Genomic DNA, 15,873 nt, shown 5'->3' on the forward strand with positions numbered 1-15,873 from the left:
TGAGAATACCAATAACTAAAATTTAAAATATGAGACTGTTATAACAATACAGTAGTAGTACAATAGTTGTCAAATGTACAGCCTTAATGTCAAAAACCTGATCACATCTGAACGTTTTCTGATTTCCTTGTTCTAGATCTATCGATATGTCTGACGTTTGTTACAAAGCTTGTGAAAATTGCTTGAGAATTGAGCGATTTATGACCACTTTAATAGTGTAAACACATCATTTCTCCTTAGATGTAATGAACTGTAGGAGTGATTGCCACCGGTCCAAGATGGCCGCTCTAGTGGGCTGCAGCAGTCGATGCGTCTCTACGTAAATAATGTCTATGGTTATAATAGCCTAATCTCAGAAGAAAAAAATTCCCTTTTTTATCCGTTGGCACTGACACGTTTTTCTAGAATTTCCATGGCAATTACTAAGTGAGTTATGATCACAACAGATTTGTAAATACAATTATAATTGTAATTATCAATCACGTGATGTTCCATCAATTTAGTCACATCTGTCACTTATTTGAGAAATACTTCACACACGGCTGTTGGTTCCATTAAAAACCTTTATTCTTTTTCAAAAAGCTTTCAGTAATTATACTGGCAACAAATGCTGTAGAATGTTTTGACCACATCGTTAAGAAATGTCCACCAAAAAAAAAAAAAAAAACATTTTAAAGGCATTTAAGCATTCTTCAGTGTTTAAGGCATTACTACTTTAAATTGAAAACTGATTATGTGATGTTGAATTTCAAGCTTGAAATGCCTCATGTAACCTTGGAAATGAAAACCTAGCAAAATGTTTGAATGTTCTTTATGTAAAGTCAATATAAACATTAACAATATGTGTTAGTGACCCAAGAGGACAATGAAAACAACCACGTTTAAAGGTTGTTGGTTGATAAAACATGTAGAATAGTCGTTAGTCAGCGCTAACGCTAGCACTGAATGCCTGAAGTTGCTTTTTCAGATCATTCCTAAACATGTTAATGACAGCTTTGGTTTAAGGCCTGCAGCAGTGCAACATGCTAACGGAACATTCCAAGTCCTTTGGTTTATACAGGTTTGTAAACATATTGGTAGCACAAAGCTAACAAGTACACAACTGTGACTATTTCACTCCTCAGAACACACGCTCACATTTTAAACTGGTGAATAGAAACTTTGGAGAATTGGTCTGATTGAAAATATTCAACATATCTATGATGTCATAAACACAATAAAATGGCTCCTAAAAGCAACACTTTGTATATAAAATATTGAATCTGCTAAACTAAATATAAAATATGAGTGAACAGTAAAAAAACATCTGTGTTTTAAGACTCAAAAGATGTTTGTGGTATTATTGGCACAATGTGTTCCGCTGTGTGAAAAGTCCCTGATGAACACCAAGCATAAGAAGGAAATGTGAGAAATGGACACAACATGGTCAGTGATGCTTCTAAACAAAGGCAGCTATGATTGTTACAGCTAAAAAACAGCTTTTCAACTTTAATCTTTTTTTGGGGGATTGAAAAAATTACTAATAATTTTGAAATATATAATTAGTATTGCGAAGGCTCTCAGGCCGTTTTCTTACACACGTGAATGAAGTAGCACGGGGCCTTAGCCTGGCCAGGCTTGTAGGTCTGGAAGTCTCCGTAAACGCTGTGCTCCATTTTGCCAGCGAACGCCTCGTTCAGCAGTCCCTTGAAGCTCTCCAGACGATGAGGGTAGTAAGACAGGCGGAATTTACTATTTTACACACACACACACACACACACACACACACACACACACACACACACACACACACACACACACACACACACACACACACACACACACACACACACACACACACACACACACACACACACACACACACACACACACACACACACACACACACACACACACACACACACACACACACACACAGTCAGATCTCCTGTTTTGTGAAAAAGTCACAGTTTTAAGTAATTTTTACTGTGGCCGTGACTAAAGATGGGCAAAAACGACCATGACTGTGGAAAGATATCCAAAGAAAAAAAAGTAAAGTTCAGATAATTGGGATGTTGAAATCATCAAATAATTGATGAAAATATATACACCAAAAATCTACCAAAATACTCTAAAACAAACAAAACACCAGACATTAACAAAATGACTCACAAGGCCACAGGAGTAAGAAACAAAAATATGACAAAAATACACAAAAATATTCAAAAGATACACAAGACTACAAATATACACAAAATGACTTAAAAACCACACATAAAAAAACAACAAAAAGACAAATTATTCCAATGACACACAAGACAACTACAGTAGTGTTTAAAAAATAATACAAAAATACACAAAATGACTCCAAAAAACACACAAAACAACAATAATAAACAGTGACAAAATACCTGCCAACAATGATAAACTATTCTTTGTTGTTTCCTGTGTTAATCTCTGATTGGCCATTATTCTAAATGCTGACATAAATATTGATAATGTGGCTCTCAGATCGAACCATCACATAGTTGTGGCCCCCACCATGGTCAAAGCTGCCGTTTTCTGGTTCCCTACACAGGGATTGTTCCCATGTCTTTATCGTGTATTACTATATACTATAGTATATACTGTACATTAACAGAGCTGCTTTGAGTTGCATGAACTCAACATGTAACTGCTGCTGTGTTTGTTTTTATACATGGTTTCTATAACGATCCTTCTACATAAGTGGAACCTTTGTAGAAGGTTAAACAGGAAATCTGAAGCTGAAGCTCTGCTGAATAGAAGGCTCATCACCTGACTTGAGGGAGGTTCTGCAGGGCAGCTTTAGGCATGTGGATGGTGTAGTCCAGAGTGATCATGTGTGGTTTACTGTTGACCCACAGCACCGAGGTAGAGATGTCCTGAGTGAGATCGCTCTGAAACAAACACAGCTAAGCTCCTCCTCACAGGAAGTGTCTGAAAAGACCATCAGCTCTTTCTGCTGAGCTTAAGTGAAACAATATAATTCACGTATTATTCTAGCCTTCATGTTGTATTCCCTACATCGCATGCAGAGTACCTGTAGCAATGGCTAGCTATGGATATTACAACTAAATACACAAGATTAAAATACTTTTACTAAAATGTGAAGAGTGGGACTCGGATCAATAAACAGCACTACTTAATACCCAAATACATATGTACTGTATTCAGCAGAAAAAGGATGATTTGGGGTTTAGTTACTCTTTAAAATTGTGAAAGCTGCACATAAAACATTTATTATTGAACATACGTCACATTGCCTTTACATGTTGTCTTTCACTGTTTTCTTAATTATATATTATGTCATACTGCGTATGTTATATATTATATATAGATTGGTCAGCAGATTTAATCCTTTGCCTACCTTGTAGTAAATGTTTTTGCCCCGTGGAGCCTGCCCAGTCTCCAGAATGTAATCATAGTTGCGGTGGTCAATGATGAGAATTCCACCTGGTTTCACCATACTGGCGATGTTCTGAAGGGCCAACTTTTGGTCACTCTGGTCCCCTGAGAGATTAGAATAGAACACATGAACAGTATGAACCTGTAATCCTTAAAGCTGAGGGACGATCATTTCATCTATCAGATAAAGACAGCGTAGGCCTCATTCAACTTCATTTGCTGGAGGTTGAAATTGATGCTGGAAAGTTTGTTTTGATCGCCACTGTAAACAGTCTCTTATTGACATTATCGGAAAGGTTTTGTGCATTGCATTATGGGAAGCTGAGTCCCACAGTTGGATGGACGCATAGAAGTGTTTTTACTTGGATCCTACTGTGATTCTTCGACAGACAAGGACGACAGACTCAGATCTTTTTGTGGAAGCCCTAAAACAAACATCTGCCATTGTTGAGGAGCAACTTTCAGAGAAAACACCAGAAATGTGTTGGAAGAGGCACACACAAGAAATTACATTACGAATGAAGGAAAAACTCTTCCGTCAACGGGACTCTACATCTAGTATTAGGTGTTTTGTGGCGGTCTTTAATTAAATGTCAAAACAATTTGAGCCCAATCCACTTCTATCGATTATTTTTGTTTAAAATGTATGTTTTTGAAAAACAGCGACTTAAAGCCATGACCTCCTCACTGTGAGGCAAAACATATTTTTCTTTTGTGTGAGTATTTCTTATATTATTTTCCCATTCCTTTCTTATTGCTTTTCTTTCCTCATGTCCAAAGTAAACTTCTCTCCTTAATGTAGCACATTTGTTTCGAGCAATCTTTAATTTCCAGAGTAAACACTATTTTCACAGTTAACATGGTCTTGTTTTATCTCTTTATATTTACTTATTTATCTATTAATATATTTTTAGGCTGACTCATGATTGCTCCAGATTTGTTCTTTTCCCATCTGCCTTATTTTTAATTATTTTCTATTTTACTTGTTTTTTCTTAAACATCACAAAAACAAGCAGACAATAGTTGTCACAGGAACAGCAACACAAACACCACAGAGACTAAAAAAACATTTTTTTAATAATTCATGTATTTAACTTTATTAGTTTAACATAACTGACCAAAATTGAGGTGATCCAGCTAATATGGGAGAATAAGTGTGCCAGTGGTCTGCAGTACCAAACTAACCCAGTTCAGAAACAGTTCCTACAAGTCACCAGAGTGGAGTCCAGTTACATCTAAAAAATGTAGAATGTCACGAAAAAGTTCAATATTTTTGGACACTCATTTCAGATGGACTTCAGAAAACACATTAGACCGACATGGCTCAGTGGTCCAAAGTCTTTTTTCAGATTAAAGTAAATTTTGCATATTATTTGGAAATCAAGGTCCCAGAGTCTGGAGGAATCCACGTTGCTTGAAGTCCAGAGTGAAGTTTCCGCAGTCTGAGATGATTTGTGCTGCCATGTCATCTGCTGGTGTCGGTCCACTGTGTTTTCTGTAGTTCACAATCAATGCAGCATCTACCAGGAGATTCTAGAGCACTTCATGCTTCCTTCTGTTGACGAGCTTTATGGAGATGCTGATTTCATTTTCCAGCAGGATTTGGTACCTGCCCACACTGCCTAAGGTACCAAAAGCTGGTTCAATGACCATGGTATTACTGTGATTGATTGGCCAGCAAACTGGTCTGACCTGAACCCCATTGAGAATCTATGGGATATTGTCAAGAGGAAGGTGAGGGACACCAGACCCAACAATACCTGAGCAGTACCACAGGTTGATCTCCATACCACGCGGCATTGATTCATGCAAATGGAGGCCCAACCAAGTATTGAATCCATAGAAATGAAGATACTTTTCAGAAGCCTTACATTTTTGTTTCAAATATCCTTTTTCTATTGATCTTATGTAATATTCTAATTTTCAGAAATCTGTAAGCCATGATCATCAAAATGTCAAGAAATTAAGGCTTGTATATATAATATATCACTATGTGTCATGAGCCTATATCATATATGGGTTTGACTTTCTGAAATGAGTGACAAAAAATATTGAACATTTTTTGTGATATTCTAATTTTTTTTAGATGTACCTGTAGTGTGTTACACTCAGACTGACTGACCTGCTAAACACAATACCTTATTATTATTAAACAGTGGAGAATACACCCTGAAAAAACAGTACCTCAGATTAACTGATTTTGATTTTAAAAGTGAGGGTGTTCTAAGGGTAGGGCAACCGTCGACCCCCAATTTAGTTTATTTATTTAATTTACTAAAACCATGATAAAGCTTGACTTCAAAGCTTGAAATGTAAGCATGACTTACATTTTGCAACCTCCTTTGTCCCATTTTTTTGGTTTTCCGATTTTAGCTTCCTTTTGTCAATAAATATCCCTTTTTCCTAATTTTTAAAAGTTCTTTTTGACACTTATTAAATTTTTGATGATTCTTTAACCATTTTTGTGTCACTTTTCATCCAAATAAGCTACCTTTTGCCCAATAAATAACACTGGTTTCCTTTTCACCTACATTTTGCCTTTTTTTTCCCACATTTTGCAATATACCTGTTTCTTCTTTTTTGTCCATTTTTACTCTTAACTGCTTTTGGCCCATTTTAGTCACTTTTCACTAATTTTTTGCTATGTTTTTGCCACCTGTTACTCATTTTTTCTCTCTTTACTTTTACTTTACTGATCGCTTTTAACTCTTTGTTCACCTTCTTGGAACGGCTGCTTTGTCAAATGGCTGGCTGTGATTGGCCTGATCACAATTCAATCAATCTAAAAGGACCAATGAATCCCCCAGTAAAAAGTAGGGGGTTTAATTTTTGTTTATGACGCGCCTGGACTCAGTACCACACTAAAAATGCTTCCGTTTCCCAGCCGTTACACAGCCACTGCATCGGCATATTCTGCCAAAGACACGGGCATTTCGTATTCCTGGTTAACAAAATAACTGCCTGTAAAGGTTATTTCACTTCTACAGAGGGCAACATTCCATGTGTGGTAAATTCAGACCAAAGGCAGTCACATGACCTGACGTAGGCCCCATAGAAAAGACTGGGATGCTGCGTAGTCATTGTAAGCTCTCAGAGGTGTTTGCGTGAAATATTTCAAGCGCAGTTGTTACATAATTTGGAGTGAGACTGGGTTTTTTATTTAAGGCCTCAACTTACCAAATTTTTATGTTCATGCATATTTACTTTTATCTTTTTATCGGTTTGCTACAGTAACAGATAATAAAGTAAACAATGCAATACGTGAAACTTTCGGGACAATGGCAATAGGACAGTGTTTACAGTGAACATTGAAACAAACTTTCCAGCAGCAATTTCAACCTTTTACATCTTATTCCAAGCAAATGATTTTTCTTTTTTTTTTTCTTGACCTCAGTCTTATGCTATTTCTTTATCTGATAAAAAAAAATTAAAAATTTAATAGTTTAGATTTCCAAACCAAACTTTGAACAATGTCTGTGATGTAATCAGACGTTAAAACACCCAACCTTTAACGCACCTTTAAAATCAGGTAAGTGAGCAAAGGAGTTTCCGAGGCAGATGGCAGCATCAAAGCCTTCCCCTGGTTTCTGCACATCCTCTGGTAATGTGAGCCAGTTAGCTTCTTCAATCACTGAGAGGAGAAATAAGAGCTCAGCGATGGCTATAACGTGAGCCCACCAGGACTGGGTTCTTTACCCACCCCACTGATCAAAGGCAGCCTCCTTTCTTCTGTTCCATCTGGACTTTAGCGCATACTTCAGCATTTTGTCGCTGGCGTCCACACTCATCATTTTGAAGCCCTCTTCCACCAACATGATGGAGTCAACTCTACAGAACAAACACAAACAGGTTGTGTGAGCTTTTCAGATATACTCAAATCAAAGGGACACCCCATAAGATGCCGTCAGACTGAAAACATGGCTGCAATTTTAGCATAGGGGGTGTGGAGCGAGTGGGGCGTGAGAATGTGTGGAAATAGAGCGAGGAGAGGTAATGCTGTGTTCACCTCCTACATTAAAAGGCCACAAATCACACACATTAATGTCTTTATTGTAAAATACTCGGCGTGTGTGGGCCCGGGGCATGCTGGAGGCTGCTGGCATCTGTAGCGGGGTTGGGGACAGTGTTGCTTGGCGTTTCAAGATGACGCTGTTTGCTGGGGGGTGGTTGCTGTCGGCTGCCTGGTAGGTCTGTCATGCTATCTGTGGACCGGTGGGTGGGTCCGGGGCGCCCTTGGTTTGGGGCTGTTGTTACGCACCAGGTGTGTGCCGTTGGAGTGTCTCCTTCCCGCTGTGGCGGCCGCCAGTCGCTCACGCGCCGGTGGGGGGCATTGCCTCGTGGCTTGCGCCGTCCGGTGGGCGGCGGGGCCTGGGCTACTGTGCTTGCGCCATCTGAGGCTGTGCGGTCCTGCTGGACTGTGGCCGGTTCATGGGATGGGGTGGGGGGGAGCTCCCCGGGGGGCTTCACCCGGGGGCTCGCCCTTGGGGCCTGGCCGCTCCTGGCGGGAGTGTTCCGGGGTGGGTGGCGTGGGCCGCGCTCTTGCATACCAGTGGGTGCGGCATGGGTTGGCCCCTGCTTGGGCGGTGCCCTGTGAGGCCGGGGTCTGGAACTTTACAGAGCGCTGCATGCCGGTGTGGCACTCTGGCTGGGCCCTTTAGGGTGGGCTGACTTTAGCAAGAACTAAGGCGCATTGCGCTGGCGTGTCAAAAAAAAAAGGTGACCTGGGGCGCTCTGGGGGCTAGCGGTGCGGCATGCAGCGTCCCCTCGTTGCCCAGGGCAGCTGGGGGTGTGGTCATTGTTCCCGTTGCTGCTTCTATTCCGGGTCCTTCTGGCCTGGGGTCCGGTCCCTCCTGGCTCTCGGCCCGCCGGCAGGCGCCCGGCTCCTTGGTGCTTTCTTGAGCACTGCTGGAGGACTGCTAGCCTGGCTGCATCTTTGTTCCGGGGCAGCGCTTGGGTTTGCAGTGGCGGTTCTCGCACATACATTGGTCTACGATGCACTGGCATGCCTTGAAATGTGGGATAAAACTCGTAGTGGGCTTAACTTTAGACACGATCCCAAATACCTGTTTTAGGTATTACCACTCACTCCTTCCCTCTGTCCACAGCCACCACCATTATACATCTCACTCTCACTTTACAATAATCAACTATTCCTCACCCTTCCATTTTGTACCCCCACCCTTATGCTGTGAGCTGAGAAATGTCTGCGTCACTCCTGTGAGCACACACTTCTGTTCACTTCTGTCTTCGTAATGTGGGAGCAGTTGGATGTTCTCCCTCTGAACCTCTCTCTACTACTTAGGCCACTACACTGGCACAGCAGTTTATACTTTTAGCATCACGCTATATCAATGGTGCAACCTAATATTGCTCTTTTTGTGACCTTCCCAAACTCCCTTTCCCTTGTATTCCCCCTCACTCTGACATAACACTGCCCTTTTATTACACATTTCCTCCTAATGAGGTTTGGTTTACCCTTCTCTAGGGGTGATGGTGATGTCACAATTGAGCAAAAGAATAAAAGTATAACTACTTGATTATCTGGTTTTTGTAGTTTCTGCATTTCAAATTTTGTTTTAAATCAGTCAAACCAAACATTATTTTATTTATTACTTGCTCAATTACTCAAAGAAAGAACGATACATGGATCATGATACATGGTGTTCTTTGATCGTTAGGACTGGTTTGATGCCTGTTTTTTTGCCTTCCTGTCTAAAGGGTTCTACCAACTGGTTTGTGGAATAATAATTACCAGTCATTTTATATCAACTTTTAAGTTAAGGACAGCTAGAGGACTCATGTCTGCCATTCAGTCTTCCTCCTATAACCCAGACTACAGACAACACACTAATGTCTGTTTCCCTCAATCTGAGAAAGAAAAGGTGTGTCAATAATAAGCATGTTGAAAAAGTACTTAATGTACAGTCTGTAAAGACAAGGCGTGTAAAGAAAACGGACAGCTTATTAGTTACAGATTATAGTTAGTGTGCGAGAGTAACCGAGGCTAACGTCCCTTGTTAGTCATCACACAGAGGTCGGTTTGGACTGGAATCATTGAAAACATTACAAAATCTTTTAGTTACTGATACACTGCTGCTTTACACAGCGAGGGATGACCCGACAGCGACCTGAGAAGGTAGAAACGGGCAGTCACTAAACGCATCATTTATGTACACGACAACATAGATACAAAAACAACCAGTTAAAGCCAGTCAAGATTTAAGGTGTGAAAAAAAGACATTTTAACATTTTTGTGCCCTAATTTGCACTTTGATGAACAAATGATATATAAAATATGTAAGGCACATCTAAGCAATAAATGACTTCACTTTTAACTTCCTTGATTTTGTAATTTTTTTTTTAATTAATAACTGGAGTTTCATTAAATTTGTGTATCTAAAGGAACTGAGATATATACAACTGAATTATTTGGTAATTTTACACAAATAAAGAAAAAATGCCTTCATACTATAAATTAAAACAGATATCTGTTTTTTTCTTACATTCCCACATGCAGTTATGGGCCAATTAAAATCTGTTAAAAAGTATTTTTTCAGATTTCAAGAGCGTGTCACCCAAGAACCAATGCATATATGTGACTAATCATTAGTGATGTGAACAGTCTATGTACATTGAGCTATGTACATAGGCTGATTAAATTACAAGAAGCTGAAGCATATGGTAAATTGTTTACTGAAGACCCAGACATGTTCCAGACTGAAACCTTTTTCCAATTTTGAGGAGCTGGCATGTTCACCAGAAGGATGTATAGCAGATCTGTATATTCTGAGAGAGTAGGTGGAGCTGTATTATTATACCAATTTTCAGTTTCCTATGTGGTGTAGTTCCTGAGATATAGGAAGCTAAAAATGGAATAAGTGAGGAACCATACCCCCCTCACTAAATAGACCATTATTCAAAAAGTGTTCATCCAATCAAACTAAAAATGTACAGTGTGACTATTGAACAATTGGTAAACATTTCTGAATTTTTTCAGACTGAAGTGCATGGAATGTCCTGAGAATTTTTTGAAATTACACAGAATGACCCCACTGTAAATTCCAGTTTCTTTTACAGGCGAAAATTGGATGCTTCAAAGGGCCATATTAAACCCCTGAGCTTGTTACTTGACCCCCCCCCCCACCCCACCCCCCACCCAATGGTCAGGATAACTACAAGGTTGAGCATTTAAAAGCTTGTCCTTACAGTTTTTCCATCAGTGATTCTTGTCCTTTTCATGCAGTGGTGATTATGAGGCTCTCATTAACTTCTCAAACATACACTAATTGTTATATATAATGAAATCATCACCATCACAGATCATTACAGATGTATTCAGCATTCCAGCTGCTGGACAGTGCAACTCTGCACTTTCATTCATCAGCCTCCGTGGACCAAAGGATCAGACCCATGGGTCCATGAGCTGATGTCAACAAAAAGAACAACAAGCACTCTGACAACACAGGGAATTCAGCTCACATGTGAAGAATGACATTAAACATGAAGGTTTAAAAAAAATAAAAACAAAAACCACAAATAAAGTGAAATACTGAAATATGTGACTTTCTTTAACAAAGTAATTTATCTGAAAGCTTAAACTGCACCAACAGGCCTGCACAGGGTTCAGCATCAGAGGTGAAAGTAATTGATTACTAATACTCACACTACTGTGATTGAGTTGTTTTTATGGATACTTGTACTTTTTTGAGTATATTCCTGAATCAGTCATTTTTCTTGTACTTAAGTATGTTTTAAAAGACAAAGTAATTCATTACATTTCTACACCCAACAGATACTGAATACACTATTATTTTTTGTGATTTCTGTTTAATTTCAGTTTCATTGTCTCTTCACATAGATAATAATCCATAAATTCTTAGTCGTACCATTTCTGATCAACGCCCTGACACTTTCTATGGCTCAGGTCATGGTTTCCACCCATTATGTTGTTACCCATATGGCATTTCACTGTTTTAGAGTTCATAAATGTAGCTATACTTAGAGACTGAGATTTTTTTTAATATTTTGAACTGAAATATATTGATTTTATTTTATTTAAAAAAAAAAAAAAAAATACATTTTGACAAACCTTTTAATTTATACAAATGCCTTTGTGGAAAACAAAATAAGTTAAAACTGTGCAAGATTCCATCTCTTCCTTTTTAAGTTTATATATGAAGCGACCATAGCTCAGTGGAAGGGAGGGTCGACCAATTGGAGGTTCAAATCCCACTCTATCCAAGTTATTGTCATTGTGTCCTTGGGCAAAGCACTTTACCCACATTGCCATGTATGAATGTGGTGTGTGAGTGATTGTTGGTGGTCGTAGGAACCGATGGCGCACTATGGCAGCCTCGGTTCTGTCAGTCTGTGCCAGGGCAGCTGTGGCTACAATAGTAGCTTACCACCACTGTGTGGAGTGAAAGAATAATGCACATCAATGTAAAGTGCTTTGAGTGTCTATGAAAAAGTGCTATATAAAATCCAATGCATTATTATAATGAGATGTTTACTGTATGCAATCACTTGCATACAGTAAACATCTGGCAAGATTTAATACCAAAAATAAACGTGGCAGGTGATACGTAACTAGTAACTTTAACTTTGAGTACTATTTACTTTTTAATTGTACTTGAGTATTTTATGTATGACTTACTTATACTTGAGTACAATTTAAATCAAGTTCCAGTACTTTTACGTGAGTAGGATATATCAGCACTCTTTACACCTCTGCCAGTGCTGCACTGGGTCAGTGAACATTACCCAGTTCCGCAGGCTACATCCAGCACGGTGTGGACGCCGTGCTCCCGGAGCAGGGACAACACCCAGCTCTTGTACTCCTGAGTGCGGCTCTGTGTGTCTCCGATGTAGAACTCCCACACTTTGGCTGCGTTTCCGTCTGCATACTGGTCCGGAAGTCCCTCCGCACCCACACCCAGAGAACGGGTCCGAAACACGCTGTCCACCGACATGTCTGTTACTACTATATCTATTACCTACTGTGTCTGTCACGAATCTGTCAATACTGTCTGTTTAACCTACTGACAGGCGCTCCGTGCACGCGCTGGCCGGGCACGGAACGGCTTGTTATCATTAATATGAGCGACTCGGGTTGGCCACACATTAGCCAATGACACGCTGTTTTGTACTGACGCCTTTTTTCCTATTGGTCCACGAAAACGTAGTCCCCGCGCGCTCACGTAACACTAAACCCTGCATCAGGTCAACAGGACAGATTTCCCTGTTCCAGATAACTAGTAAGATAACTAATAGGATCCGAAAATCGTCCATGAAACTTTGTAAAATACTTGACTCTGACTTGTTGTGGTTCTAGCTCTATTGTTAGACTAAGATGTCCATATATACACAATACTGCGTTAAAGAACCTTGTAGCCTGTCAGGGTCAGAGTAGGGTTTACTATGTCCAATTTCCGCAAACCTCACACCTTTTTGTTGCACCACTCACTCACACACACACACACACACACACACACACACACACACACACACGCTTAGTCTTTGCCCTGAACATTGAAGATCCACTTTTTATTCATGGTTTTCTGAAGATATTGACTTCTTCTCATGAGGCTCCATAAATAACCCAATAGCCAAATAAAAATGTATTTTATTGTGAGGTTTCCGTTTTCTTTAATTTGAAATAAATCATTATTTATTCATACTTTGTTAAACATTTCCTGCATTTAAAAAGGAACAATAAGCATTTTGGAAACAAATGAAAGCTTGGACATAGGGGAAGGCTTTAAGACTCAAACTCAGCTGAACTTCAGTTTGTATCTTTTACTGAGAGGAAATTTGAATATCTGGATCTCAGTGACTTTTAAGTCATGCCCACTGCTCCATGGGTCGGCCACCCATTTTATTCAAGGCCCACCCAAGTGCTGTTCATCCAATAAGCTGCTGAGGAAACTCTTAAGCCCCGCCCACAGGCTGCTTCATCCATAGACATAATATACGTAGACACCGCATCGACTGCTGCCGCCCACTAGAGTGGTACGTCAACAGGGCGGCCATCTTGGACTGGTGGCAATCACTCCTTCAGTTCATTACATCTACAGAGAAATGATGCGTTTACACAATTAAAGTGGTCATAAATCGCTCAGTTCTCAAGCAATTTTCACGGGGTTTGTTTGTAACAAACGTCAGACATGTTAGATTTTATTATTGTTACTGGATTTTTATATTATTTTGTTATTGCTATATTATAACTATCACTATTACTGCTACATCATCATCATTAATTATTGTAGCCAAAGAACTTAAATATTAAAGGGTGTGGAGATTAAGTGTTAAAACCAGAATTTTAAATATATCCAAGCACCTTGTATCATAGCTGCATGTGTGACGTTTTAAAAAAAAATAAAATAAAATAAACAGTTTCAAAAGCGGTTAAAAATTCAACGAATAATTCTACTTAGAGATTGAAAAATACCTCTTTCTGTCATAATGTCCATGCACTGGTCAAAGATGGCGGCGCTGTTGACATGTCCCTCCACAGTCGATGCGGCTTCTAATGTATATAATGGCTATAGCTTCATCCCTAGAAAGTGCTGCATTCCAGGCAACCCGGAACTCAGTTTTTTCCGACCAGGGGTCGCCAGCTAAAGTCAAAACCTAATCCAAAATCCAATTTTTTTTGCCTCCTCCTACTTTCTGGTTGTTGCCAAAACAAATTCAGTAATTACCAGACAGAGACAATACACACGCATGCATGATGCACACACCAACTTTCCATTTTTGCTAAACAAGTGACTGAGGTTTACGTTCTGCAGATATTTCTATTAAATCTGTAAATGTAATTTAAGTCCAATGAGGCCGAGGGCAACTGTACAGCAGACATGAGCAACTTTGATCACAGTGGGGGCCACAAAAATGTATTTCCTGATACAATGCCAGAACAGTGGTTCTCAACCTGGGTTTGATCAAACCCCAGAGGTTTGTGGAGTCAGTCTCTTTATTTTTGGCAGGTGTCAAGACACACACAGTAAAAATGTGTTACACAAAATACATTTCATGACAAACTAGTTTATTAAAGGTCAATATACCATAGAAAGGGTAAATTATAATTTTTAATATTAATTTATAATAATTAAAATTGTTTTGAACAATGCAAAAAAAAGTTGGCCATGTGTCCAAATAAAATATATATGTTTTAAATAATTAATATTCCAATTACAGAGGGTTCAGCATTGATGAACCTTGCAAGGTTCAGTACCTCGAATAAGGTTAAGAACCACTGCTTTAAATTTTGACACGCTAGCTCTTTCTACCCGCCAGGTTGCTGCCCCAAAAATGTCAGTAAAGGGTGTGTGTGGATCATAAATGGACTTGATTTTTTAGCGCTTTTATTACCACTGCGATATGCGTTACAATATCTGCTTATTCACCGATTCACCTTCACATTCACACACCAAATGGGAGTTTTTTTAAAAGGATGATGAACAGAATTATATTATCTGTGTGCATCTAATTTCAGGCTAACATGAAATGTCAGTTTGGCAGTGACAAAAAATGAAAAGCCTTATTATTTTGTTCTCTAGATTCAGTTTGATTTTGTTTTTCATTTTCAAAATATCATATAGTGTTGATCTCGTGAGCCCAAAATCATCTCAAATCTCAAAACAGTCAACTCTTCTCCACCCCTTCAATTTCCTACCCTGATTCCCTCTTCCCTGTTAGTTTAGATTTGTATTTGTACAAGCAGTCACATTAAGACTGTTATCTATAAATCATATATTAGATCATCTCAAGAGCACAAAATGGATGACAAAGGGTCATGGTCGCACATTACATCCAGAGGTTAAACATCTCAAAGTGAGAAGGTAAAGGATGATGCCACACCTCTCTTAGTGCAATTCTATTCAGAATGTCCCTTTAATACAAACACATTACGTAACAAAACATGGACTCTGAAACGTTCTATTTAAATCACGTTCACATTATACTTTTAATTACTGATTGTGTGAGAACATAAATATATTCACTGTGTGAAGTGTTGATGAAAAGTAAGCATCAAACTTGTATTTTGTTAATACACAGTCATGAATCCTAAAATTATAAAATACTTGAATGGAAGAATCTTGAGCCCTAATTTTTTTTCAGTTTTTTCTTTTAAATGTTGAGATGTGCATATTGTATTATTCTGAGATGTGAGAGCAGAATGAGTTTAAGGCACTGACTCAAGTCTACTGCAATCATTAATAAAACTGAATAAAAAGAAGAAATTGGGCTTGTATTATAAAAATGAAACAATATTTAGGTGAAATTTAGGTGAATATCAGCCAGGGTTGGGGTTAATTATAATTGTAATCACTCAATTGGTAAATAATTACAATTATGACATACTTATAATTGTACCTTAAAAAACTGTTAGTGTTGTAATCAGAATTTAATTGTAATTGAGTTCAAATAATTGACTGTCATTGGAATTGGAATGAAAATTTCATAAAA

The 15,873-nt window shown here is 38.9% G+C and overlaps 1 protein-coding gene across 1 annotated transcript; it reads right to left on the reverse strand.

Annotated features, from left to right (window-relative positions):
- Positions 1-549: 549 nt before the first annotated feature.
- On the reverse strand, positions 550-12,508 carry gnmt (glycine N-methyltransferase). Its single transcript, XM_028442558.1, has 6 exons — positions 12,169-12,508; positions 7,106-7,233; positions 6,923-7,036; positions 3,368-3,510; positions 2,776-2,897; positions 550-1,731 (listed from the first exon to the last, which is right to left on the reverse strand). Exons 1-6 carry the CDS (start codon positions 12,375-12,377, stop codon positions 1,560-1,562), a joined length of 888 nt encoding a protein of 295 aa, XP_028298359.1. The 5' UTR covers positions 12,378-12,508; the 3' UTR covers positions 550-1,559.
- Between the last annotated feature and the right edge of the window lie 3,365 nt (positions 12,509-15,873).

The sequence above is a fragment of the Gouania willdenowi genome, unplaced genomic scaffold, assembly GCF_900634775.1.
Source record: "Gouania willdenowi unplaced genomic scaffold, fGouWil2.1 scaffold_55_arrow_ctg1, whole genome shotgun sequence".
NCBI lineage: Eukaryota > Metazoa > Chordata > Actinopteri > Blenniiformes > Gobiesocidae > Gouania > Gouania willdenowi.